The sequence below is a fragment of the Notamacropus eugenii genome, chromosome 3 (genome assembly GCF_028372415.1).
Source record: "Notamacropus eugenii isolate mMacEug1 chromosome 3, mMacEug1.pri_v2, whole genome shotgun sequence".
NCBI classification, from domain to species: Eukaryota; Metazoa; Chordata; class Mammalia; order Diprotodontia; family Macropodidae; genus Notamacropus; species Notamacropus eugenii.
In genome coordinates, this window is record NC_092874.1 from 298025587 (window position 1) to 298049877 (window position 24291).

The following is a 24291-nucleotide window of genomic DNA, read 5'->3' on the forward strand; positions in this document are numbered from 1 at the left end:
GGGAGCTGGGCCACCTGACCCTCAAGAGGATGGGGAGTGAAACAAATAGCTGAGCTGGTGATCTCCTCTCCATCAGAGAGGGCAGGGTGGGGCCAAACTGCTCCATGGTGGTAGGCTCCCACCTTGTATCTCTCCCAGAAGCCACAGTGGCCATAAGGGATGAAGTGTGGGAGAGGGCGAGAAAGTGGGATGAAGTGCTTGCTGGGGGAGGGGAGGGGCTGAAGGGGGAAAGAGGGGAAAGGCCCTGGGGGGGAGAGGCTAATTGGCAGGCTTCCCATGGACCCGGAAGCGGTAAATGCAGGTGTACTCAGGGTGACCCCAGTTGCTTAAGATCCGAAGTTCGACCACCTGGTATGGGGCTGTGTCATTGCCCTGTGGGAAGAGGAGACTGGGGTCAGGAAGGCTCGTGATCCCTTGGTGGACATCCTGACCCCAGAGCCCGTCCCCCCCAGGCCTTCTTCAGTGGCTGAATGTTATCCCTCAGGTTGCTATCAGAACCATGGGGTCCTGGCTCAAACTGCAGCTCCTAGCAAAGCCACAGCATCCCCATGGCTGGTGATCTAGCCTTCAAGAGCACCAGCCTCCCTGGGGCACTGTGGGGCCAGCCCTCCATACCTGAAAGTGGAAGGTCTGAATGGACTCCCCAGCATTATCATAGGTAAAGTGCCCGAGGGCCACCCCTTCCGACTGTGAATCTTCATTTAGCCCCTACAGAGAAGGAAAAGCAAAGGGAAGGGATGGATGGATGGATGGATGGATGGATGGATGGATGGATGGATGGATGGGAGGGGGTTAGAGGAAAGGTCATGCTGTTAGGACATGAATCCAGATCTATCCAGGGAGGCAAAGGAAGGGGAGGTTGTGGAGGAGGAGGTGGAAGAGGAGGAGGAAGGGGGTGTAGGGGGGGATACATTGGGGAGAGTAAAGGGGAGAAAGCAAAAGCCACCATGATGTTTCCTTCTTTGGTCCCCTCACCTTCCAGCATCTCTCACTAACTCAGTAGACAGATCCTTTTCCCTCCAAGCCCCTGGCCTCCTTCTCTGCCTCTTCCCCTAAGCTGCTGAATGGCTTGGGACACACAATTTAATTGTAGGTGCCTCAGTTTCTTCATCTATCAGGATTTAGGTCCTGAAGCATCCTGTTCCCCTACACGTTTCTTCTTCTCCTCTGGCTCCACTTTTTTCACCCACATCCTCCTTATGAGGACATTCCAACTCTGCCCTAAGGAGGTGACTGTAGGGAATGGTGCTCATCATCCCCACTCAGCTCCCCCATGGGACACCTGGCCATGGAGGCACCCATGTATAAAGGAGTTGTATAAAAGGACCCTGAGACAGCATTGAAATCTTGACTGCTGTCAGCTGTCCTCTTCTGGCTTCTCTCTAAGAAGAGGGGGAGCAGGGAAAGGGCTGGTTGTGGAGTCCAGAGACCAGCCTCAATATCCCAGCTGTAAAATGGGCACATCCTTCCATTCCTCACCTCACAATGCTGCTGTTAAGAAATGGCTGTCAGGCATACTGGAATGGAGAGCTGCAAGGCTCAGATACTCACCAAGATGACAAAATCCTTGGGAGCGCTAGGGATGTTGCTGATGGGAGACAGGGCTTTGGGTACATGCTCCAAGGTGACAGCACTGAGGTGGATGCGGGCAGATAATCGAACCACAGCAAAGCCCTGGGGGCACCGGAATGCCCAGCAGTTGCCAGGGTAAACATCTGGCTGTGGGCAGAAAACAAGTCAGGTGACAAGTCAGGTGGGCAGCCAATGGAATAGATTTCCATTGTGTAATCCTCCCACCTTGAGAGCCCAGCTCCCACAGAAGGTGGGAGATGGCAGAGAGCCAAGCTGGGGGCCCTTTGTTCTGTCATACCTGGAGGATGGCTCTTGGGGACTGGAAATAGTACCACAAGGGGATGCCAAACAGACTGAGAAGGGCCGTCTTGGTATCATAGGTCTCTGAGCAGCGGCTACTGATGATGCTGGCCCCTGAAAGAACAAGAGGGAGAGAAGTGAGGTGGGGGCAGCTGAGGGCTGGCAGGACACAGAGGTAGTCCTGAAGATGAGGGGTCACTGCCAGGGCATCAGCCCTTCAACTGCCCCGTCCCATAAGGGGCATCATGAGTTTTTAATTCCTGCTGTCCCTTAATGGGCAACCATCATGTCCCCAGCCCTCTGGCTTTCTACAGGCTACCTACCTGAGGACTCCAGGGCATAATCCACTAGCCCAATGCGGTCTTCACTGTATCTCTTCAGGGCCTCATTCACAATCTGGTGCACATCCTAAAAGACAGGCATGGATGGACTCATGGGCCTAGCTGCCTGCAGAACTGGCCCAGCCCTTTCACCAGAGGGCCACGTGTGCTACCTGCTCTGCCAGGGCTTCCCCTTCCTTCCCTGGAGGCTCCTCTCAGGGCAAACCCATGACCTCCGACAGGCAGACAGGGAATGGGGCAGGCCTCACCTCCTCTGTGACCCCAGTCACTCCTTCCTTGTGAAGGGTCAGCCTCAGGCTGGCAGCAGCTTCACTGGCAGATTTGACCTGCCCTTCTGCCACCTGAGTGAGGATTCTGTGCTCCAGGTCCCGAAGTTGGGCCTGTACCTCCTCCAGCTGAAGAAGCCCAGCCTTAGCGCCCTTGTCTCGAAGAAGGTACTGACTGATCCAGGCTGGGAACTGAGACTCCACCTAGAAACCACCAGAGACCATCCACAAAACAGTAGAGGTAAGGAAGAAAGAGGGCCGGGACAGGGGACCTGGGGAGGGGGTGTCTAGAAAGACTCTGAGAGCTCAGAGCCTATGCATGTCTTCCTGGTGCCAGGGAAGGGACGGTTGTGAACCAAGTGACTGGCATTTTTCCACTGCTTTCAGGTCTACCAAAAAAGATCTCATTGGACCCCAGTGGACACCTTAGAGGGTTGGGTCTCCCTGGGCAGATGCTCAGGCAGCCCACCTTGGAGAGAGGGGCACATGTGGTCTAAGTGGTGGACTGGAGGACTCACATCACTGCGCAGGGCTGCCATCTTCTGTGGCCAAAGGTCTACTTCCTCTGCCACTGCAGCCTGTCTCTGGCTCAGGGCTGCCAGTTCCTGTCTAAGGCCAGCCAGCTGGGCCTCCAGTGGACCCATAGCCTTTAATATGTTTTCCTGGAGGGCTTCTTGGGCCAAACTAGACAGTGACAAAAGGAAAAGGGAAGGGCAGCCACTGGCTAGTGACACAGGATAGAGTCAAGCAGAACCACTATCAAAGGGAAAGAACAGAACCAGAGATCTGGGTGCAAGTCTTCCCTGACATTTACTCCCTGTGTGACCCTGGGCAAGTCATTTCCCTCCCAGGCCTCAGGACCCTCATCTGCTCTCTGAGGTCCTTACCAGCTGGGATTAATCCTATGGACATGCTAACCCAAGTATTCTGGCTCTACTGACACCCCCCCAGAGAATCTCAGTGGTGCTTTCTCTGGTCTAGTTTTCTAGCCTTCCTTCCCTCCTCTTCTCTTTGCCAGTTAGTTTGGGGCCTTACCTCTGCCATTCAGATTTTAGCTGGAGCACCCAGCTTTCCAGCTCCTGTAAGGAAGATGATGGCACAATGAGACTGATGAAAACACCAAACCACACTCTGGGGACTCATTGTCTCCTCTGGGTGGACCCTCTGTCTGCTAAGGAGGATCTGAGTCTCTGCAAACTGTTGGGCTCCAGAAATCTTGACCTTGAGTTTGGGCTAGACCTTTCAAAGACTGGACTCCTCTCTTATCATCCCACCAAGAGAAGGCATCTGACAGAGACCCCAACTCAGCTGAGATTAGGCATGAACCACTTTCCCTAGAGTGGTGAGGTCACTTCTCAGTCCCTGAAAAGAGTTTCAAACTCAGCTGTTGAGTTACAGTCTTCTCATTGACAATCTTATCCCTCCCTAGTCTTCATGCATGGATGTGCTCAGTACAGGAAAGGGGTTCCAGAAAGGAGCTACAGGAGGAGGCTTAGGTTGCTTTAGATCAGTAAGCTCTCTGCTTATCCTTCGGACAAGGGGATCCAGAGTCCTCAGACAGGAGCTCTCAGGGACAATGAGTCAATCGAATATGCTCCCATACAAGTATGGAATCTGACCAGAAACCTGTAAGCAAGTGTTAGGTCTACTGACAGCAGCACCAACATTTCCAGCTACAAGTGACCTCCCCCAAGACGTCTCTGCCCCCTCTCCCCCCCAGCCCCCCTCCCCTCCCCCCCCCCCCACCCTCCATCCCCTGTGTCTCTGCCTCCAGAAGCGTCAGAGCTTCTGGATTACCTGGGATGCCTGAGAAATCTTCTTTAGAACATTATCCAAATCTTGCCGATGTTCTGCCCTGAGGGTGGTGAGTGCTTCCTGGAGACCACAAAAAAGGAGACAGGCGTTCAACAAGACCCAGAGAACTTGGCAGGTCCTGCCAAGCCCAGAGTGCTGCCTCACCTCAAGACCTCTATGCCTTCCACTAGCTGGGCTTGCCGACCTGGTCTTCTTAGCAGAGCGTTCTCCTCACCTGGATGTGGGCAGTGGTGTCCCTACGGAAGTCCTTCTTCAGGGTGGGTTCCCATTGGCTCATCAGGCCCTCCAGGAGAGTTGAAATATCCTCGTGGCTCAGGCTTTTTCCACCTCCATTCCCACTGGCCCCCTGCAGCTCCAGCAACTCCAGCCTGATGGCCTCCTTCTGCCAACGTGCAGAGTATTCAGAAGCCAGAGTTTCCAGCCGCCTTTCTAGGGCATGAACCTTGGACAGGACATGCTGTTCAGCCTTGGGAACAAGGAGGAAAACACACAAAGATGAAAAGTCTCTTAGGAGGAGGAACAAGGAGCACTGGGCATTTGTTAAGCACCACTGTGTGCCCGAGGTGGGGCTGAGTGCTGAGAACACAAGGACCAAGAAGGAAACCTTTCTTGTGTACGAAGAACTTCCATTTGAATGGAGGAGACAAGGACATTAAAAGCCACCAGGTCGTTTAACTGCTGTCGGCAGATTTCTTCATTTCACACTTACGCTATTTACAAAAACGTAAGCATTGTTGGTCTCCGCCTGAGAATGGAAGTTCCTGGTCAATGGGAATGGTTTCATTTTGTGTACCTGTGTCCCCTAGGCCGGGACCCGGCACTGAGGAAGTGCTTAATAAATACATGTGGGTTGACAGGCTGACTGGAAGAAAGAGCACCAGAATGAATTCTCAGCATGGGGGCAGCCATTTGGGTAGGGTCACCGAGTGTGAAAGGAGTACAGAAGACCAATGAGGCTAAGGCTGGAAAGACAGGGTGGGGCTGTTTTCCTCTGGGGGGCAAAGGGGAGGCCCTGCCATTGACTGAGGAGGGAAGTCACTTGGTCTGCTCTGTTCTTAAGGAAAGTTCCTTTGACAGCAGAGTGCAGAACAGACTGGAGGCAGGGAGGCCACTCAGGACACTGCGGCAGTGAGCCAGGAGAGTGATGAGGGAGGGCCAGGGTCACCAGGGTCGAAATGGCAAAGAAGCTGAGAGAGCTCAGGGCAAAAAGCCAGGTCAGAGACCTCCCCAAGAGGTACAAAGGAGGCTAAGCATGCAGAAGGTCCCCTCCCCACCAACCACACAGCACAGGGGCAGAACCAAGAGAACAGAGGGAGGGTGGGCATTTTTGATGAGCCCAGCCCACCTCCTCTCTAACCATCTAGATAATGTGCCAGACCACATTCTCATGAGGAAAGCCAAGAAAACATCCCTGTGCGTCATTTCTCCAGCCCAGGGAAGCTTAAGAAATAAGAGAGTTGTGGACACTGAGGTGGGGGCTGGCCAGGAGCCCAACATAATGGCAGCCAGGACAGTGGGAAGCATTTCATTGCCCAAGGATGGTAAAAGGGCTAGAACTGAATCCCTGAGCAGGAGCAGATCCCAGGCTATCCTGGGAGCATGAAGGGGGCCAAATGACTCTTCTAGGCTGAGAGGAGCAGTTATGAGTGAGCGAGGCCCTAGCTGAGCACTGATCAAGAAAGGGGTTCTGCAAAGAGGTTCTGGACCTGAGCCCCAGAGCACAGCTGGGGGCTCAATGTTCACTTTTAGTCCTGCAGTGGGATACCTCGGGTAGGAGACCCAGACGCAAGAAGACTCAATAAGTTCGGTCCCTCTGAACCTGCAGAACCTCAAAGTGTGCTAACAATGACTGAGTCCAATATCATTCTACAGAAACTCCAGCACCCGCAAGCCAGAAGACCTAAACCTGAGTCAGGAACTTGCACAACTCAGACAAGAATAGCAGTGAACAGATATCACCACTATGGAAGCACTGAAAGTTTGCGGACTGAACTAAGAAAGCCCAGAGGTGAGCTGAGCCCAATGCCAACATCAAGTTCATAGTCAAGAAATAGGCTGGAAGAATGAGTAAACAAAACTGAACCTGACCACAAAGGGCTACTATGGCTCAAGACAGAAAGACAGAAGAAGCCAATGACTTGAAGATATCTTTAAGCAAATCCTCCAAGAAAAAGGGTAGATTGGATAAGAGTTGAACAAGAATTCCTAGAAGAGTTAAAGAATGAGATAAAAATGAACAAAAAGTGATTTTAAGAGTGGAAGAGGAAAAATTTTTAAAAAGCGGTACAAGAAAGATATGAGAAAAGAATGAATAATTAGTAAAAGAGGCACAAAAATACTGAATTCCTTAAAAATTAGAACTGAGCAAATAGAAGCTAATAACTCTAGGAGACAACAACAAAAAATAAAATCAATTCAAGAGAAAATGTATAGGATCTCATACAAAACTCCAATGACCTAGAAATGGATTGAGGAGAGAGAATTGGAGAGTCATTTGTCTATCCAAAAGCCAGGAACAAAAAAGGAGCTCAACATAATATTTTAAGATATTACAAAGGAAAATGCCCAGATGTGTTAGAATCAGAGGGCAAAGTAGAACTTGAAACCACAAATCATTTCCTGAAAGAAACCCCTACATGAAAACTCCCAGCAACTGTTCTAAATCCAGAACTGCCAGGTCAAGGAGAAAATTCTGCAAATAGCCAGAGAGAAATAATCCAGTACTGTCAGGACACATGAGATTTAGAAGCTTCCACATTAAAGGAGTACAGGGCTTGGGATATCATATTCTGGAGTGGAAAAGATCTAGGATTAGAGCCCACAATAAGATTAAACTACCCAGCAAAACTGTGTATCGTCCTACAGGGGAATAAGGACCCTTCGTGAAATAGAGAACTTTCAAGCATTCCTGATGAAAAGACCAGAACAGAATAGAAAATTTGACATTCAAACACAGAACTCAGGAGAAGAATAATAAGGTGAACATGAGTGAGAAATCACAAGTCACTAAAAAAGGGCAAATTGTTTAGATCCCTTGTGTGGCAAGATGATACATGTAACCACTTCAGAATTTTGTGATCACCACGGGTCCTAGAAGCAGTCTAAATAGATAGCGACCTGAATGACTGTATTATGTTGTGAGGATCTCAAAAGAATGGAAGGGTGGAGAAGAGAAATGCACTGGAAGGTTGTGGGGAAGGAGAGAAAGAATGGGGAAAGTTATCTCATAAATGGGGTGCACTAGAAAGAGTTTATACAATGGGAGGGACAGAAGAGGGGAACAGGCAACACGAACCTTATTCTCATCTGAACTGGTTGAAAGAGGGAAGAATACACATACACACACAATGAGATGGAGAGATTCATTTTACGCAAGGAGAAGTAGGAGGAAAAGCGTCTAAGAGAAAGGTGAGGGGGAGGGAAGAATGACGGGATAGATTAAGGGAGGCAAAGGTCAGAAACAAAAGACTACTGAAGAAGGGACAGAGTAAAAAACAAAAGGATGAGTGTAAAAGAATAGCATGGAAAAAAATATACATTTAATGAACACAACTGTGAATGGGAATGGGATGAACTCACTCATAAAATGGAAGAATACAGTTGAATGGATTAGAAACCAGAATCCAACAATATGTTATTTACAAGAAATATGCTTGAAACAGAAAGATACACAAATAGAGGAGTTGGAGAAAAAGAATGGATCTTACAGAATGGATCCTAAAGAATGGATGAGTCAAAGAACAAATCATAGAAATGGTTAACAATTTCATGGTGACAATGACATAACTAAATTTTGGGGATGCAGTCAATGCAGGACTTAGAGGGAAATGTATATTTTCAAATGCTTACATCAATCAAAGAGACAAAGAAACAGATTAAAGAATTAGACATGCAACTAAAATATTTAGAAAACCAACAGATTAATCCCTTCCCAATTAAACACCAAAATTAAAATCTTGAATCGATAGAAAGATGAACGAAATTGAAAGAACAAAACCCCAATGAACTAATAAATAAAACTATAAGCTTTGAGAAAAACAATTAAATAGATAAATCCTTGGCTAATTTAATTTTTACAAAAGAAAACCAAATTATTACATCAGAAAATGAAAACAGTGAATTTACAATCTATGAAGAGAAAATAAAAGTAATTACTAGGAGCTTTGTTGCCCAACTACATGCCAATAATAAAAATGAAAATCTAAATGAAATGAATTTTACAAATATAAATAGTCCTGTTTAACAGAGCCCTTAAATAACCCCATCTTAGAAAAAGGAACGAAACAAGCTATAAATGATCTCTCTAAGAAAAAACCCCAGGACTAAATCAAATTTTTCCAAATGATTAAAAAGTAATCAATTCCAACACTAAATAAACGATTTGAAAAACAGGTAAAGATAGAATCTTATCAAATTCTTTCTATGACAAAAATATAATCTTGATACCCAAACCAAGGAGAGTCACGTCTCCCCAAGAAAGGGAACTATAGATCAATTTCATTAATGAATATTGATGAAAAATATTAAATGCTAAGAAAGGAGATTACAGGAATATATCACAAAGATATATTGTGACACTGTGACCAAGCTGGATTGATACCAAGAAGTTGGGCCTGGGTCAATTATTAGGAAAACTATAAATGTAACTGATTATATCAATAACATAAACAACAAATTTATATGATTTCAACAGGTGCAGACAAAGCTTTTGACAAAATGCCTCATCCCTGTTGAAAAACACTAGAAAGCACAGGAATAAATGGAGTCTTCTTTAAAATAAGTATTATCTAACTAAAACCAAGAGCAAGCATGATATGTAATGGGGATAAGCCTTCCCAGTAAGATCACGGTAAAGGAAGAAAGTCCATTGCCAACCATTGCTATTCAGTGTTGTACCAGTTACAGCAACTGCTAGATATAGCAATAAGGCAGAAAAGAAACTGAAGGGAAAAAACTGCAATGAGGAACCAAAACTATCTCTTTTGGTAGATGATACAATGGTTTACCAAGAGAACCCTAGAGAGTCATCTAAAAAACCAGTTTAAAACAAAACCAGTTCAAACAATTACTTAAAGAAAGTTGGAAGCCCATCAAAACCATCAGCATTTCTATATATTAATCAAGAAAATCCAGCAGGAAGAGATAGAAAGAGAAATTCCATTGAAAATAACTGTATACAATTGTATACTGTATACAACCTGAGAGTTTGCCTGCCAAGACACACACAGGAACTATATGAACACAATTACAAAACATTCTTCATACGTAGAGATCTCAACAGTTGGAGATGTACTCACTCCTCGTGGGTAGGTCAAGCCAGTAGCATAAAAATGATAAAACTACCTAAATTAACTTATTCAGTGCCATACCAATTGAACCACTAAGAAAGTTCTTTGGTAGCAAAGAACTCATTGACAGAGGAGTGGCTTATGGATACAAGGAAATATGACTATGCTGTACGAAGCCACAACTCTGCTTAATTAGAAGACTTACATGAACTGGGGAAAAGTGGAATAAATGAATGAGGAGAACAAGAAAACAAGCACCACAGACAACCATGGAAATGGAAAGAACAGAGATGACCCATGAGGATCTTCTTCCCTTCCCGTCCTGGCTAGGGTGGGAAATACTGGCAGGGAACCTGCATCTAATGCTGGGCTCGCCTGCTGTCTGAACTTTTCTTCCCCTTTTTGGTTTATTCTTTTGCTTAGGGCTGGCTCTGTGGGAGGGCAAAATGGGAAGGATACACTGAGCAAGGTGGGTCACATGAAAGCAAAAGCTAGAGACAAGTCTTCAAAGTCAGTGGGATGTGTGCGTTTGTGTGTGTGTGTGTGTGTGTGTGTGTGTGTGTGTGTGTGTAAAGATGTACCTAATTCAAAATGATTTTCACTAGTAGATCACACAAGCTTTGCAGGGTTTTTCCAAATTCCCTGCTTCTCTTTCTGAGAAGACACACTGGGAAAGGTAGGTTAAGTAAAAACCAATGATATCAAGAAAACTTTTGGAAACACACAACACGATGAGGAGACATGAAAATGGTTTTCAGACTTTGTGGACATGGACAGGGTTAGAGTTGCTTTGCTTGTCCTGGCAAGGTAGAAGTTGTGGCACATTTCAGAGGCAGGAACAGCTTCCTAACAAGGTGAGTCACTGAGAGGGGAAGGAGCTGCCTCAAGAATTTGGGGGCCTCCACTCTCAGGACTGAGCTGAAGAGGGAGGCTGAGGGCCCTTCCTGATGTTTGCCGTTTCACGGGTCCACTGTTTGTATCCTTTAGTCACCACCCTCTTCTTCTCTTGCGCCAGTGGCCTATTTTCAGATCCAGTGTTGCCTTTGGTTTCTTTGCTTGACAAGAGCCGCTGGTCTCTGACGGAGGCAGCCTCTAGGATTGCTGGCCTTCTCACTGGAATGTGATGTTTTGGGGCAGCAGTCAAACATCCTTAGGAAACGATGCTATGAGTCAGTGTTCCTTTTGCCGTGCCTGAGTGGTTGACACATCTGAAGAGGAAGGACTGGAGCTGTTGGAGCTGTACGGTATGTTTTTTCCCCTTTTGTCCCCCTTTCTTCTAACTTGCTCGATTTTGACCTTTGTGGGGCCCAGTCACTGATCTGGTCCTTGATGCTGAAATGATTCGTGTAACCAGCATTTCTCATTCCGTGAAGATGGTCCTTTGGTTTCGTTGTGACATCTTTTGGTGCTGATCATGTATCCTGTGCCTGGGGACTTTCTTACTGACAAATAATAGTTGTGTCTTCTTCCCTTGCACGTTGTTTTGTGGACTTAGTACAATGACAGCCAACAAACACTCATACACTCCCACTAAGTGTAACAGGCTATGCCGAGTGTTGGGGTCACAAGGACAAAATGATCTTCTCAGCTTCCTCCTGGACTTCCTTTGCCCTCTGTTGCCTTATGCTCATTTGGAATAGCAACTATGGGGTTTTTTAGTTGCCTTTAAAAATGTGATGAAATCTAATCCTTGAGGCTGATTTGCCTCCTCCAAATTCTTCTGCCTGTGAGTGATCATTCCACTGATTGTTTTCCCCCCCACATCTGAAAAAAAAACTCCTTGCAGCTGACATGAGAAGTCAGACAAATCAAATTCTGACACTGGCTGTGTCCAAAATCGTGGACCTCATTGTGCATCTGACATCCAGCACCTCATCTGTTGCTGTTTCTAGAGCCATGTCCTTTATCCCACCACTCCATGTCACCCCTCAGATTACACTGGAATAATGTCAACCACTTAGACTGTGGTTGGACTGTGTGAGGACTGAGGGAGACCAATTACTCTTTCTCCTTCTCTGAGATCCCCTGACCTCTGTCCACAAACAGAAGGTGGCTGCAGAAGGCAAAGGTTGTTTGGTCTTTTTATCTGCTTCCCAAGTCATCATGACTCCCCAAATCCAATCACCTGGTGGCCAAGCTTCTGGTGGGCAGACACCAGGATCTGCACACAGCCTTCAAGTCTTCCCAGCTTGATCAACTCTGATAGTCTGGGCTCTGCTACCAATTTCTGGAGACCCCCCCCCCTCCAGAATCACTTCACTGTGTGACAAGGTGTTAGGGAAGGCCTTTTGGGGGAGGCAACTATGATTTCAGTTGAAGGCAGCGGGGGAACGCGGGAGGCTGAGTCTTGAGAGGTTGGCATTGAACTGCCCCAGGTCCCAAAGCTAGCAAGTGGCAAAGCTCAAACTTGAGCCCAGGTTTTCTGACCCTGGCTCCCCAGGGATCTGCATATCCAAGGTGAGAGAGTCTCCTAATGCTGCTTGTGAGTGGCCCTGGTGCAAAGATTGATGAGTTTGGAGATGGAAATCCATGGATAAATCGAGGTTACTAAATGAAGGCTTCATTATAGCCTGGATTTATATTCTCATCTCTTGCCCCACAGCACAGACCATTAAGAAGAGACTGTCACCACTGAGATGAATGACCTATCTTCTGCATGACACACACTTGGCACCCAAACAGCAAAGACAAAGAAATGGAAACTACTGGCTTGCCCCCGAACTGGGCAAGAGCTGAATAAATTATGGTGTAAGGATTGAATACAACCGTGCTCTAAGAAACAATGAAATAGGTGGTATTGAGAGAAACCTGAGAAGACTTTGTATGAACTGGTGCAGAGCAGAGTGAGAAGAACCACAAAGAAGCAACTTTGAAAGACTTTAGAACTCTGATCGATGCAGTGACCAAGTACTTTTCTGGAAAATGACCCAACTTCTGACAGAGAGATGGCCTCAGGAGGCAGAAGGAGACATAGATCTTTTAGACATGGCCAAAAAGGGACTGGTTTGCTTAACTCTGCACATTTGTTACAAGTGGTTTGCTTTTCATTTTTCTGAATGGGTGGGAGAGGGAGAAGGGAAATAAAACAGACTTTTGTTCATTACAAAATGGAAACAAAAGCAGCTTCCTCTGGCTAATCCTGCTTCCCCCTCCTCTGATGCCTCATAGTGCTGCAGAGCTGTTTCAAAGACAGCGCTAGGAGAGGACACCACCTGGAAGATCCTGCCAGGCCAGAACTGTCTTCAAAGATGGTATGGTAATAGTCTGTATGGCTGCCACAGAAGAAACAGCATAGCCAACTCCCTCTACTGCTTCACTCCCATCTGTCCTGGTAGATCTCCATTGTACCTAGTTGTTTCCTCATGACTCGGGGACTCCTTCAGGGCAGGGACTGTGGGCTTGTTTGTTTGGGTTTGAATTCTTTCTTTGAATTCCCATCCCTTAGCACAGTGCCTGACACACAGTAGGCCACACTTAAGAAATGGTAGTGGACTGAGTGATTCTGGGGTTGATTGGAACAGACTTGGTTGTGAGCAGACTGTCTGCCTGTCCTGCACAAAGTGTTCCTGGCACTCACCCAGGCACTCACCTGGAAATATGGGGTGGATTCTCCTGCTTCCCACACCTCCTCTCTCCTGTTGCTGCCCTTTGCTGCCCACCAGGACAGCATAGCAGGGTGGAATGTCTGTAGTCCATAGGGGTAAAAATACCAAGCACCTAGCACATGGGAGGAAAGGCTAATGAAGGCAGAGGCTGAGGCACCAGAAGGGAAACATGTCCAGGATGAGGACCTACACCTGGACTGTGTCTGGCAGTGTCACATCCACATGGGCTCAGACCCTGGCCCAAGGAAGGTGCATGCATTATGGGCCCCATGATCTGGAAGGCAAGACCCTTCAGGAAAGGCATCTCTCATGATCCTTTCAGGAGTCATTACACACTTTTGGATTATGAGAAAAATGAGGGACAAGAAGCAGCTGGGGAGAGGACATGGAGAAGTCCTGCCTCCTGGTCCCAAGCCTGGTCCACATACAGCCCTGTCTCTTCTGGAGGATCAGAGTGCTTTCAGGAGATGCCAGCTGAATAGAGGTCCTGGTAACTGACAGCTTGTGGTGTCACCATTCCCAAGCTGGGCTTCATCTCATAGTAGGGGGTAAGTGATGTCATGGTTCCTGAACAGAGTACAGCTCTTTTGGGACCATCCAGGGAGGACCACCCTGTCCATTCTCCCCAGTGAGAAGGGGCAAAGGCCTCCAGAGCTGGCATTGGCTGTGTCCTGCCCAGCTAACCCATTCATTGTGGACTCAGCTCTTCTACCAGTTCCCCCACCCTCAAGTGCCTTGACAGTGACCACTGAGGGGGCAGATCAAACACCCATGTAAAGCCAGCACTGTCATAGTAGGCATGCAGCATGAGTCTGGGAGGCCTGCATACAGAAGATGCACAAGAAAGGCTTGTGGGATTGGATCAAGAGGAGGAGACACAGGCCGTCTATCCCATTTCAGGCACAAGAACTTTCCCATACAAGGCCTGGGTCCCTTTTCCCCTAAAGGCTAAAGGCTCCCCTTCAAAGCTCTGTCTTCCAGACTTGCGTTCAGCAGCCCTGCCCCCAAGCCCTTGTCTGTCTGGGCTGGCAGGGTGCCCTGGGGACTCAGCAAGGCTCACCGTAAGCCAGCGAAGCCAGAAGCAACAGCATCAAGAGAAGCAGAAACAACTTCTTCAGAGTTGAAAAGCTCCTGGATTTCATGGGGATGAAGGAGGAGACATTAGTGCCTGGTCTTCCCCACCAGATTCCTGTGCGACCCTCCCTGAGCTGCTGAGGAAACCAACAAAGGGTGTGCCCCCACCCTGGGACAGCTACGATGGGGAGCTCTGGGCTTTTATGGACAGCCCTCGAGGTCAAGTGGAAGGAGAAAATTTGACCTTGGTCAAATGTGTGAATGTTGTTATGAAAGGTGACAGGGCTGGTGGAAGGCATCTCCCTCCCAGGGCTCTCAGGAATGTGCTTATATGCTAGTGAATTGGGCAGGCTTCTTTTGGCTAAATCATTTCAGTGCTTGTCAAATTGGGACTTGGAAGGAGTAAGCCCTGACAAGGTTGGCTAGTCTCCCTGGGCCTAGCCTGTGGCCCCAAGAATCCAGAGCTAGATAGGGAACCTGCAGCCTGGAGATCACATGTGGCACTTGAGGTCCTCAAGGGTGGCCCTTTGACTGAATCTAGACTTCCAAGAACAAATCTCCTTAAGAAAAGGATTTGTTCTGTAAAACTTGGCCTCAGTCCAAAGGTTGCACCCCAGGACCTAGAAGGCTACATGTGGCCAGGAGAGCGCAGGTTCCCTACCCCTGCTCTAGAGGCTCCTGGACACAGCCCTGGAGGCTGCCTGGAAACCTGGACATGACCCCCCACAGAGAAACTGTAAGGATGGCCTGGCTACCCGAAGGACTGGGAAGAGACTACAACCCCTGGGAGCTCAGGACTTTCCAACTGGCCAAGGTGAAGCCACCAGAGTCAGTGGAGATGAGAGGCAGGAACTACTGAGGGGACAGCTCCTCCAAGATACTCAGGAATAGAGCAGCACCTGTGCTCATGGGGATTGGCATGTGCTGGGGAAGGGTTAACAAGCAGTTCTGAAGGAGGTGAAGGCACACACAACTTGTCCCATCTTCTTCTTCAGTCTAGATACCCAGAGGAGCCCTGACTGGTAGCTGACACTCAGGAGCAGGTTCAAGCTGGTTCCAGCTGATTCCAGCACACGCCTGACCCTGACCTGACCTTCTGTCATAAGATTCATGGCACAAAAGTCTCAAAAGCTGAACTGAGCTCAAGCGTGGTGAAGCTTTTTCAAGCATGGGTTCTTTGGTTCTGGCAGAGCCCAGGGAGGCCTCACTGACCTGGTTAAGACAAAGACGTCCAGCAGGGAGGCAGCTGTGGTCAGGCGGTACCAGGTAGTGCCCAGCCACCAGTAGAACAGGCCAAAGAGCCAACCTGTAAAAGTCCCAGCAGAGGGGTTCAAAGGCTTCGCCCTCCTATCCCAGAGTTAGCTTGCTCACAGCCTGCCCACTCTGCAGCTGCTCCTTGAATCTCCCAAGGCTTTCTAGCTGTGCCTGGGGATCCTGCCATAAAAGCCTGTCTCCACACACTGTCCTAGGGTTAGCACCCAGGCCTGGTGTGCCCCAGCGTAGGAATGAGGAAGCTCTTATGGGCCCACAGCAGGGACTGCCCTGGGCAGTGTGCCCACCCACTCCCAGAACCCACCTGGAAAAGTGATGGCCACCAACAAGAAAGCGCCAACTTGGGAGGCAGCATTCCTTAATGAGGATGCTGAGCCAGGCTGGTCCATAAGTGTGTGCCCTGCAGGAAAGTGAAGACATGAGGAGCCACCCAGAAGGAGACACAAGTGGGCCTCAGGCATCCCCATTACCATGCTGAGGCTTGGGCCCTCCCAACCTCCAAACCCCCACCTGGAGCCAGACTGCAGAGTTCTCTATCCTTTTATCTGAAATCTATGTTCTCCCCATCCCCCCTGGATGGGGCACCCTTCAAAGTACACGGGGCAGCGTCCAGGGGATGGAGTTCCAGTAGGCAGGAAGTGCTGCCTACCTGCAGAGTCATCCTCCGAGGAGTATCCTGAGGAAGATCCATAGATATCATAGGTGACTTTGCCCTCATTCAGTCCATTGATCTTACTCTTCTCAGCACCTCCCAGGCCTCTCCTCCTCCTCACCAAGTCCCCACCTGCACAGAGCATGGAGGTGCCTGATAAGCAGGGAGCTTCAGGCTTCCAGCAACAGCAGCTGCCAGAGGTGGAACACCTGGCAGAACTTTTCAGAATTCAGACTTCCCACCCCTTTGGGGGTCTGAACCCAGAAGCACCCCCCATGTGGTTTAGGGCAGGAATGGAGTTCTGCACAAGGGCAAAATCTGGCCCCCTTCCTATTTCTGTATGAGGTAAGAACACTTTTTATGTTTTTAAGTGTAATGGAACTTTACTGAAACATGTAAAGATGATTTTTAGCTCATTGGCTGCACAAAACCAGGTGGCCTTCTGCCTTAGGAGGCATGGTTATTGTCACCCAGATCTGGAAAAGTGCCATCTGTGGGACTGAGGGGCTTCAGGAGAATGGAAGGATCTCCCACCTGGGAGGATCCAGGGAGATGAGCCAACCTGGAGGAGTAAGGTAACTCCCAACAGACACTAGCCTCCTTAGGAATCTTTAGAAGACAGGGAGGAGCTTCCTTCCTTCTCCCCAGCCCAAGCCCTCGGGTTTGTCAAGCTCTGGCCAGAGCTCACCACGTTCACTCCAGTAGACATCGCTGTCCAGCTGATCTTGTAGGATGGAGCTTTTGTCCACCGAGGCGACCCGGGGGCCCCTGACGTAGGAATCGCTGACCACTGATTCACTGTAGTAGGTAGTGTGAGGATTGGAAGCAGGGCCCAGGTGAGGGGCTGGTGAGAGGCGTTTCACACTGCCAGATTTCCTCTTCAGAGTCCTGGGGGGCGCCAAGCATGAAGAGCAAAGGAAAGAGGGTGAAGGAGATGAAGCAGGAGAAAAACAGGGGGAGAAAGGCCTGGAGGAGGAAGAGACTTTCAAGGAGCTTCTAGGATGAAAAGAAATGATCCCCAAAGCCCTCTTCTGTTCTTATTCCTTCAACAGATGAATCCTTTATAACATTGGAACAAATCCCCAGCTCCCATGGGCCAGGCAGGGCCTCTTTCCAAATGGAACCACCATGATGAGGTACAAGAGGAGCTAAAGCCACCTGAACCTGTCTCCTCCCCCACAGGTCCATCACCCCCATGGCTTCCTATGCTCTTGCTAGGCCCTGCAGCTCACCCCAGAAACCGTGGGTACTGGGCCACATGATGGTTGTTCCCTGCCCAGCTTTAAGCCTCAGTTTCTGGCCCTCTCAATGCTCAAAGTCACCCCTCCCTAGTTCCTGTTCTCAGAGAGTGAAGGCAGCAGCAGCCCAGGTTGGGGTAGAAGGGGAAGAGACGGTGCTGGGGACAGGAAATTCTCGCATTTGTGGGGAAAGAAAGCACTAGAGTGATGTTTCCACCAAAGATGGGGGCAGGAAAGAAAGGTGCACATGGAAGCTGGCCAGGCCCTTGGCTGCCCTGAGTGGTTGTGATCTGGAAGATGACCTAGGGCCGCTGTGGAGTGGCTTACCTTAAGGGACTGTCCTTGAAGGCAGTGTGCTGACCAGCCACCAGGGAACTTCCTCCACTGCTGCTGCTGCTGCTGCCTCCATCATCATCAACATGGTAACGATGGCTCAGGCGCTGACTGCGTCGAGACATCATCAAAATCTCACTCTAGAAGTGCTAGAAATTCCTGGAAGAAGCAAAAAGTAATGAGAAGCTGTGCTTACTGACTGACTAGGTGTGATTTTCTGGGACCCCCTGAGAAGAGCCTGATGGGGGAGACGTTGAAGGGGAGGGATGGATTCCTCCAAAAGGAAAGCTGGCTGCACTGGGACAGAGAGGCGCTTTCCTAAAGAGTTTCTGAAGTGTCTCCCAGACGCTGAGGGTGGTTGCTCAGCAGGGCCAAGCCTGCCAGCTTTGTGCCTGAGCTGGCCGTGACATCTTCTTGCAGGTGGCTTCCCTGGTGAAGCGCTGCCCCCACTCTCTCTCCAGCCTCCATTTGGAATGTCTCCCTTGGTGTCTTTACTGAATCTGGGGTTTTGACACTTGCCTTGGGATTGTTCTCAGGTCGCTTCACACACACACAATTTCCTTCTCGCCATAGTTGTTAACTCTGAGGGAAAGGCCTGCTTTCCCTTCCATGTCTTTGTTTCCCCTCATCCCCAACAGCACCCAGTTCTGTGATCATTCTGGAGGGTGGATGGGGTCCAAGCTAACCATCAGATACTAACCCCACCCCTTAGGTCATGTGTTTCTTTAGTAAGAGCCCTCAATGGACAACTGGATTATTGAACTCATTTTACAAATGAGTAAACAGACAAGTGGTAAATTCTCCAGGGGTCCCCATACCTCTTTGGAGGAAGAGCCTCCAAAGCAGGCCCTGGGCCTTCCTGTCCCCCAGCTCCCTCAGCTCCAACCTCACTGCCTCCTCAGGGATTTCTAAATTGTCAAGGATTGCACAAGCAAAGTTTCAGTGACAGAGGGCTGATACAAAAGGGAGGCTGTCCCAGCCTTAGGAGACATGGATGTCATGAACATGAATTAGACCACCCCTAACTCAGATTACAGACGAGACCAGGTTGTAGGGGATCTCAGCTTGGTTTCCTAGTCTATCCATGCTATAAAACCATCTCTAATATACCCAACCTTGATTTTGGAGGGCCTGTGACCTTTGCCAGAAGCTGTATTCTGGGGGTTACTGCTTTCATTTCCAAGATGCTTGCTTGGGTCGTGGGACAGAGACCCCAATGGATGTCTCTGCCAGTTGGGAGAACAAGAAGGCCTGGTTTGGCTAGCAGGGAGAGTTCCTACTAGACTTGTCCTAAAAAGCAAGAAACCACATGTCTCCCTGGCTAAGGAAGCCCATTTGGTCGACCCGTGAGCTTCTCTGAAGATGGGGTGCCCACTTGGCAAGGACAGGAAGAGGGAAATCGCCAGCAGCCAAGGCAGACAGCTGGCCTGATGTCCCTTGCTAGCTTCCACCCCCACATGGTAATCAAGTCTGCCCCACTGGAGTCTTTGAATGCCCACCCACTCGGGCATCAGCATCAGCTCTCACCCTCCCTCCCCCATGCTTGGGTGGAGTCTTTGCCCGAGGCCTCAAACAAAGCAGTACAGCTAGTAGTCAGGCTGTTGTGGATACAAACCTAACCACATCCCAGGGGAGGCCTGAAAAGGCTGTATGGGCACCCCCCAAATTGCCAAGGAAAGCCCCCGGTCTGCCAGGTAGCCTTATCTTCAGCATTCCAGTATCATAAAGACAGAGAATCTAAGCTCTTGACTATTCTGAATTCTACAGTCAAAGGGAAAAGCCAACCCTACCCTCTGTCATCATAATCTAATCCCTGCTCTGCCCTCCCCCCCTCAAAAAACCCCCATGTTTTGAACAGCACAAGGCATGGTTGCAGGCCCAGTAAAGGCAGAACTCTCTCTCTGCTACTACTTCCTATGCTGACCTACAACCATAGAATATTAGTATTGAAAGGGCCCTTGGAGATTTCAGAGGCAGTCACAGTACTGGCCCCCAATAAGGTTGCGCTCATCAAGAAGAGTCCTTTGTTTTCATGTGAGAGGATAAAAGCCCAGTTTAGAAAGATACTGCCTCATCTGCCATCACATGGTCACCAGCAGGGCCAGGGTGGTGTTAGAACCTGGGGCACCTGCCCCCTACATCCCTCTGCTTTATCCTGACTCACCCCACTCCATCCTGTTATGTGCAAATGAGAGCTGATTTTACCCACAATCTCACTAGTCTCCCACAGTCTCCTGGGGACTGTCAGGCCAAGATGCTACCATCCCCCTGCCTTGAACCTTCACATGCCTCCCCAGCCAAGTGACTTTCATCTGAAGGCCACCTACTGTCTTGCTCTGGCAGTCACTGACCCACAGGGATGGACTCCCGTTGGCTCAGGCTGCTGAGCACACAGGATCTGCCCAGATTGTGAACAGAATTTGCAGGGCCAGAGATGGACAGACTCTTCCAGGCTGCCCAGAAAGGGCCTGGGGGATTGGTAAGGTTTCAACCACAAACATTGACACTTTTCAATAGCTCCAACGTGGAGCAGCCTGGCCTTCTCTCATCTGCCCAGCGATGACCCACAACACCCTCCACAGTCCTTTTCAGGAGCTGCTAACCCAACGAAAAGGGATCACTTGCACGTGCCGGGAGTCTGAGTTTGGTTCAGCTCTGCAAAGTTCAGGGGAAGTGGAGGGAAGTGGCCAGTGGCCTGAGAGGATTTCCTTCAGGGAGGAACTAGGAAGGGGGCCATGATGCTCTGGCAGGGTCACCCAGTGAGCCAGGGGCAGCAGGGCCTTCATCCTGGGAGGATCATCCCCGGGCTGGGGATGCCCCACGTTAGAGGGTAAGCTGGAGGGCAGCTGGCCTCTGGCACTGGGAGGATGAGCCTGGCCAAGACCAGGCAAAGAGTGGGTGATGAGTCCCAGTCTGGCCAGCCAAGGGGGGCATCTGGGGCCAGGGGACAGGGTGCATCAGGTCTGGGCACAGGACTGTTGCCAGCTCTCCCACCCTCTCCAGATACACACAAGTCACACAGACACGTGTATGCACACACTCACTGGGAAAATCAACACAACTTTGGCCCAGAGAGAGGTGGAAAGGCATGCCAGGCCTTGGCACTGGGAAGTGAGTCCGGGCCTGGGCAACTCCATTTTGGGGTTGTTTGTGGGGAGAGGAAGCAAGGGGGCAAGCAGGCCTGGCACCGAGGGACCCAACTCAGTTACCGACATCCCTGGATGCTGGGGATTTGGGGGAGAGGTTAGGGGATGAACCAGAGGCAGCTGCACCAGGGGCAACTCTGGCGGGAGAGCTGTGCCCAGGTTTGGGGGGCAGACAAGGGGAGGGGCCAACTCTGTGCCCAGGTTTGGGGGGGCGGCCGTGTCCTGGCACAGAGGAGGGCACCGTGCCCGAGCCGTGGCCCCTCCCCCGCCCCTCCTCTCCCGGCCCTGACCCGCCCGGGTACATGCAGAGAAGGTACCTGCAGAAACGGCTCCGACCCTCCCCCGCCCGCCAGCCGCGATCGCGTCCGCGTCGGCCGCTACCGTGGACACGCGGGAGGAACATTGGGGGAACGCGGGGCGAACGTGGGGCGGGCGGACAATGGGGCGCGGGGGCAAAGCGGTGGCGAGCTGAGGCGGGGGCGCGCGCGGAGAGTGGGTCCACGTAAACCTCGTGTGTGAATTCCACAAGTACCTTAATATCTGTTTTATTTCTCAACATCCTTTATTTGGGTGCCGATTAGACTACCTTCTTATCCTCCCACTCCAGCTCTTAAAAAAAATGGAAATAACTTGAGAATGGTTGGAATCATTCGATTTCCCATAATTAGGTCTAACTCGCTTCAATATTTTAGATTCAAGTGTAAATTTCTGCGTGTGTGTGTGTGTGTGTGTGTGTGTGCGTGCGTGCGAGTGCATTGCAAGCAAGCTATGTTGCAGGTAAGAGAAAGTACAAGGAAGGGATTGGCATAAATGAGCTGATACAATCTTCTCCTTTACTTCTATTTTCTCTTTTGAGGAGAATGATCTTTGGGATAGGAAGGATCGGACACCACAAAGGATAATGGGGAATGGAAGCCCCAGATCAGTGTGGAGGTGGTAAGTCCATTCAGCTCTGTATAATCTGAGAAGTTCTTGCTACATTGTAGGGACTGAGATACAGAAAGAGCAGTGAAGTGGCCTCTGTCCTCAGAGAGCGTCTCTTCTGTTCCGTGTACATGAATGAGTCAGTATGAGGATGGCGAGAACCCTGACAACTGGGGCAGGGAAGGCATCGGACAAGAGGAGGCTGCTGAGATAGGAGCATGAGGATCCTGAGCAGTCTTAGCTATGGGCTCGCCACCAGGTGGTGACTTTTGGCCATGGCAATTCCTAAAACAAAAAGACAAAATTTGTGGGCATCCCTCTTGCAGGACTCCAGTGATAACAGACAGTGTCAGAAAAGGAAGCAGAAGGTGGCTATGAAATTGCAGCTTTGAACCTCATTTTCTTTTCTATTTAAAAAAATACTTCTTTTCAGCATTCACTTTTATAAGGTTTTGAGTTCCAGAATCATTTTCTCCTTTCGTCTCCCCTTCCCTTTCCCCAAGACAGAAAACGCTCTGATATAGGCTATATGTGGACAATCATATTACGCGCGTTTCCACATTAGTCATGTTGTGAAAGAAGAATCAGAAGAAAAGGGAAAAACGAGAAAGAAAAACAGAGAAAAATAGTGCTCTTAAATCTGCAGTCAGACTTCACAGTTCTTTGTCTGGAGGTCGATGTCATTTCTTCCAACGAGTCTTTTGGAATTGTCTTAGAGCCTTGTACTTCTCAGAAGAACGAAGTCTATCAAAGTTACTTATCACACAAAGTGGCTGTTACTGTGTACAATGTTCTCGTAGTTCTGCTCACTTCACTCAGCATGAGTTCATGTGAGCCTTTCCAGGTTTTTCTGAAATCAGCCTACTCATCACTCTCATAGCACAGTAGTATTCCACTCCATTCATACACCCCAGCTTGTTCAGCCATTTCCCAATCGATGAGCATCCCTTCAATTTCCAATACTTTGCTCTCACAAAAAGCTGCTATAAACATTTTTGTGCATGTGGGTCCTTTCCCTTCTTTATGATCTCTTTGGAATACAGACCTAGTAGTGGTATTGCTGGGTCAAAGGGTACATATAACACAGTTGTATAGTCCTTTGGGTATAGTTTGAACTTCAGTTGAACTGCACTTCCTTAAATGTGAGATCCTTCTCCATTGATTCCTATTCAGCATTCCATTGGAGGATAGCATGTGTATCAATATTGACATTTTTGCTATAAATGAAGCCACAGAAATCAGGAAATGGAAGGATGGCTCACAGGCTCTTTGAGAAATCAAGAAAAGGATTGATATCATTGGATCTAACAAACAAGAAGTGACTCAGGTGATTCAGCCTACTTACTTTACAGATCTCATTAGCCAAACACAAATACAGCAGCTCCCAAAACCTCCTTGGAGCTTTGGAGTCAACATCAGAGCAAAAGATGAGGTCAAGAAATTCTATGAAAAAAAACGGTAGATTTCTCCAGATGAAGTCAATATACACCTTGATATTTGGTGATTTCAGTGCAAAGGTGGGCAGAGAAAATGGCAAAAAAGACATTGCAAAGTGTAACCTAGGATTAGGAAAGGAAAGAGTTCAGTCATCTATGTAGCAGAAATACTTGTTTCAGGAAGAGTTAGAAGAATTGAAAAAAATTTAATTGCAGGAATTTGAATTGTATATATTTATTATAAGGGTTTTTTTTCCCACAGATAAGGGAGACCACAGATGGATTTTCGTTAATATGAAAACGCATGAGTGGGGGGGCGGAGCCAAGATGGGGGACTAGAAAAACACACTTATGTAGGGTCTCCCCACACAGCCCACAAAATACCTGTAGAGAGGGACTCTCAACAAATCATGGAGCAGCACAAGTGGAGAACAACAGAGTGGAGGAGATTTTCAGCCGACGGTGACCTGAAAGGCCCACAGAAACATCGTTTATGCTGGACGCTGAGCGGAGCGTGGAGCCCAGCCTGGCCTTGCCCGCCTGATGTGACGTGGAGTAACATGATGAGACTCTGGAAGGAGGACACCTCAGGAGTGGAATTTCCAGTTGTGGAATCTCCAGTTGCAGCAGCAGGTTCTCAGATCCCTCAACCCACAGGCGCCAAAGATCTGTGATGTGGTTTATTCAGTTGGCCAGGAAGGGAGCAGGGCCTTCCTATAGCTCCAGCAGCAGGCAGCAGCCACAGAGGGTGCACAGCAGCCCATACAGCGTAAAAACCCCTGGGGGCACTGAAGAGCTGAGTCTTACCTCAGCCCTGGGTGGAGGACCTGGCCTAGCTGGTCTTTGTCTCACAGTGAATGGCGACCCTGCCTGTTGGGGTCCCCTAGACCATTTACGGGAACCCCTGACCGCGACCCAAGGCTCTTGTCCAGCAAGAGGCCTTGATCTCGTGAGTAATGAAATGGGGCGGGAGACAAAGGTGGTGAAGACTCCGTGTATTTCATCTCATTCACATGCATATGTAGTCTT

The 24291-nt window shown here is 49.1% G+C and overlaps 1 protein-coding gene across 1 annotated transcript; it reads right to left on the reverse strand.

Moving 5' to 3' along the window:
* Nucleotides 1-258: 258 nt before the first annotated feature.
* On the reverse strand, nt 259-17881 carry LOC140532109 (SUN domain-containing protein 2-like). Its single transcript, XM_072650653.1, has 17 exons — nt 17751-17881; nt 16874-17073; nt 16183-16317; nt 15838-15933; nt 15474-15567; nt 13912-14008; nt 13172-13267; nt 4509-4760; nt 4277-4354; nt 3515-3558; nt 2998-3163; nt 2462-2683; nt 2196-2280; nt 1871-1986; nt 1552-1719; nt 616-708; nt 259-372 (listed from the first exon to the last, which is right to left on the reverse strand). Exons 1-17 carry the CDS (start codon nt 17879-17881, stop codon nt 259-261), a joined length of 2187 nt encoding a protein of 728 aa, XP_072506754.1.
* Nucleotides 17882-24291: the final 6410 nt, after the last annotated feature.

What these genes read in the sequence shown, in the direction of transcription:
- LOC140532109 (XM_072650653.1), bottom strand. Translation starts at nt 17,881, where the DNA reads ATGTCTCGACGCAGTCAGCGCCTGAGCCATCGTTACCATGTTGATGAT. An exon ending in GGTGGCCATCACTTTTCCAG is followed by an intron (nt 15,568 to 15,837) that starts GTGGGTTCTGGG and finishes GGACTTTTACAG; the next exon opens with GTTGGCTCTTTGGCCTGTTC. An exon ending in CCCCAAGAGCCATCCTCCAG is followed by an intron (nt 1,720 to 1,870) that starts GTATGACAGAAC and finishes TTCTGCCCACAG; the next exon opens with CCAGATGTTTACCCTGGCAA.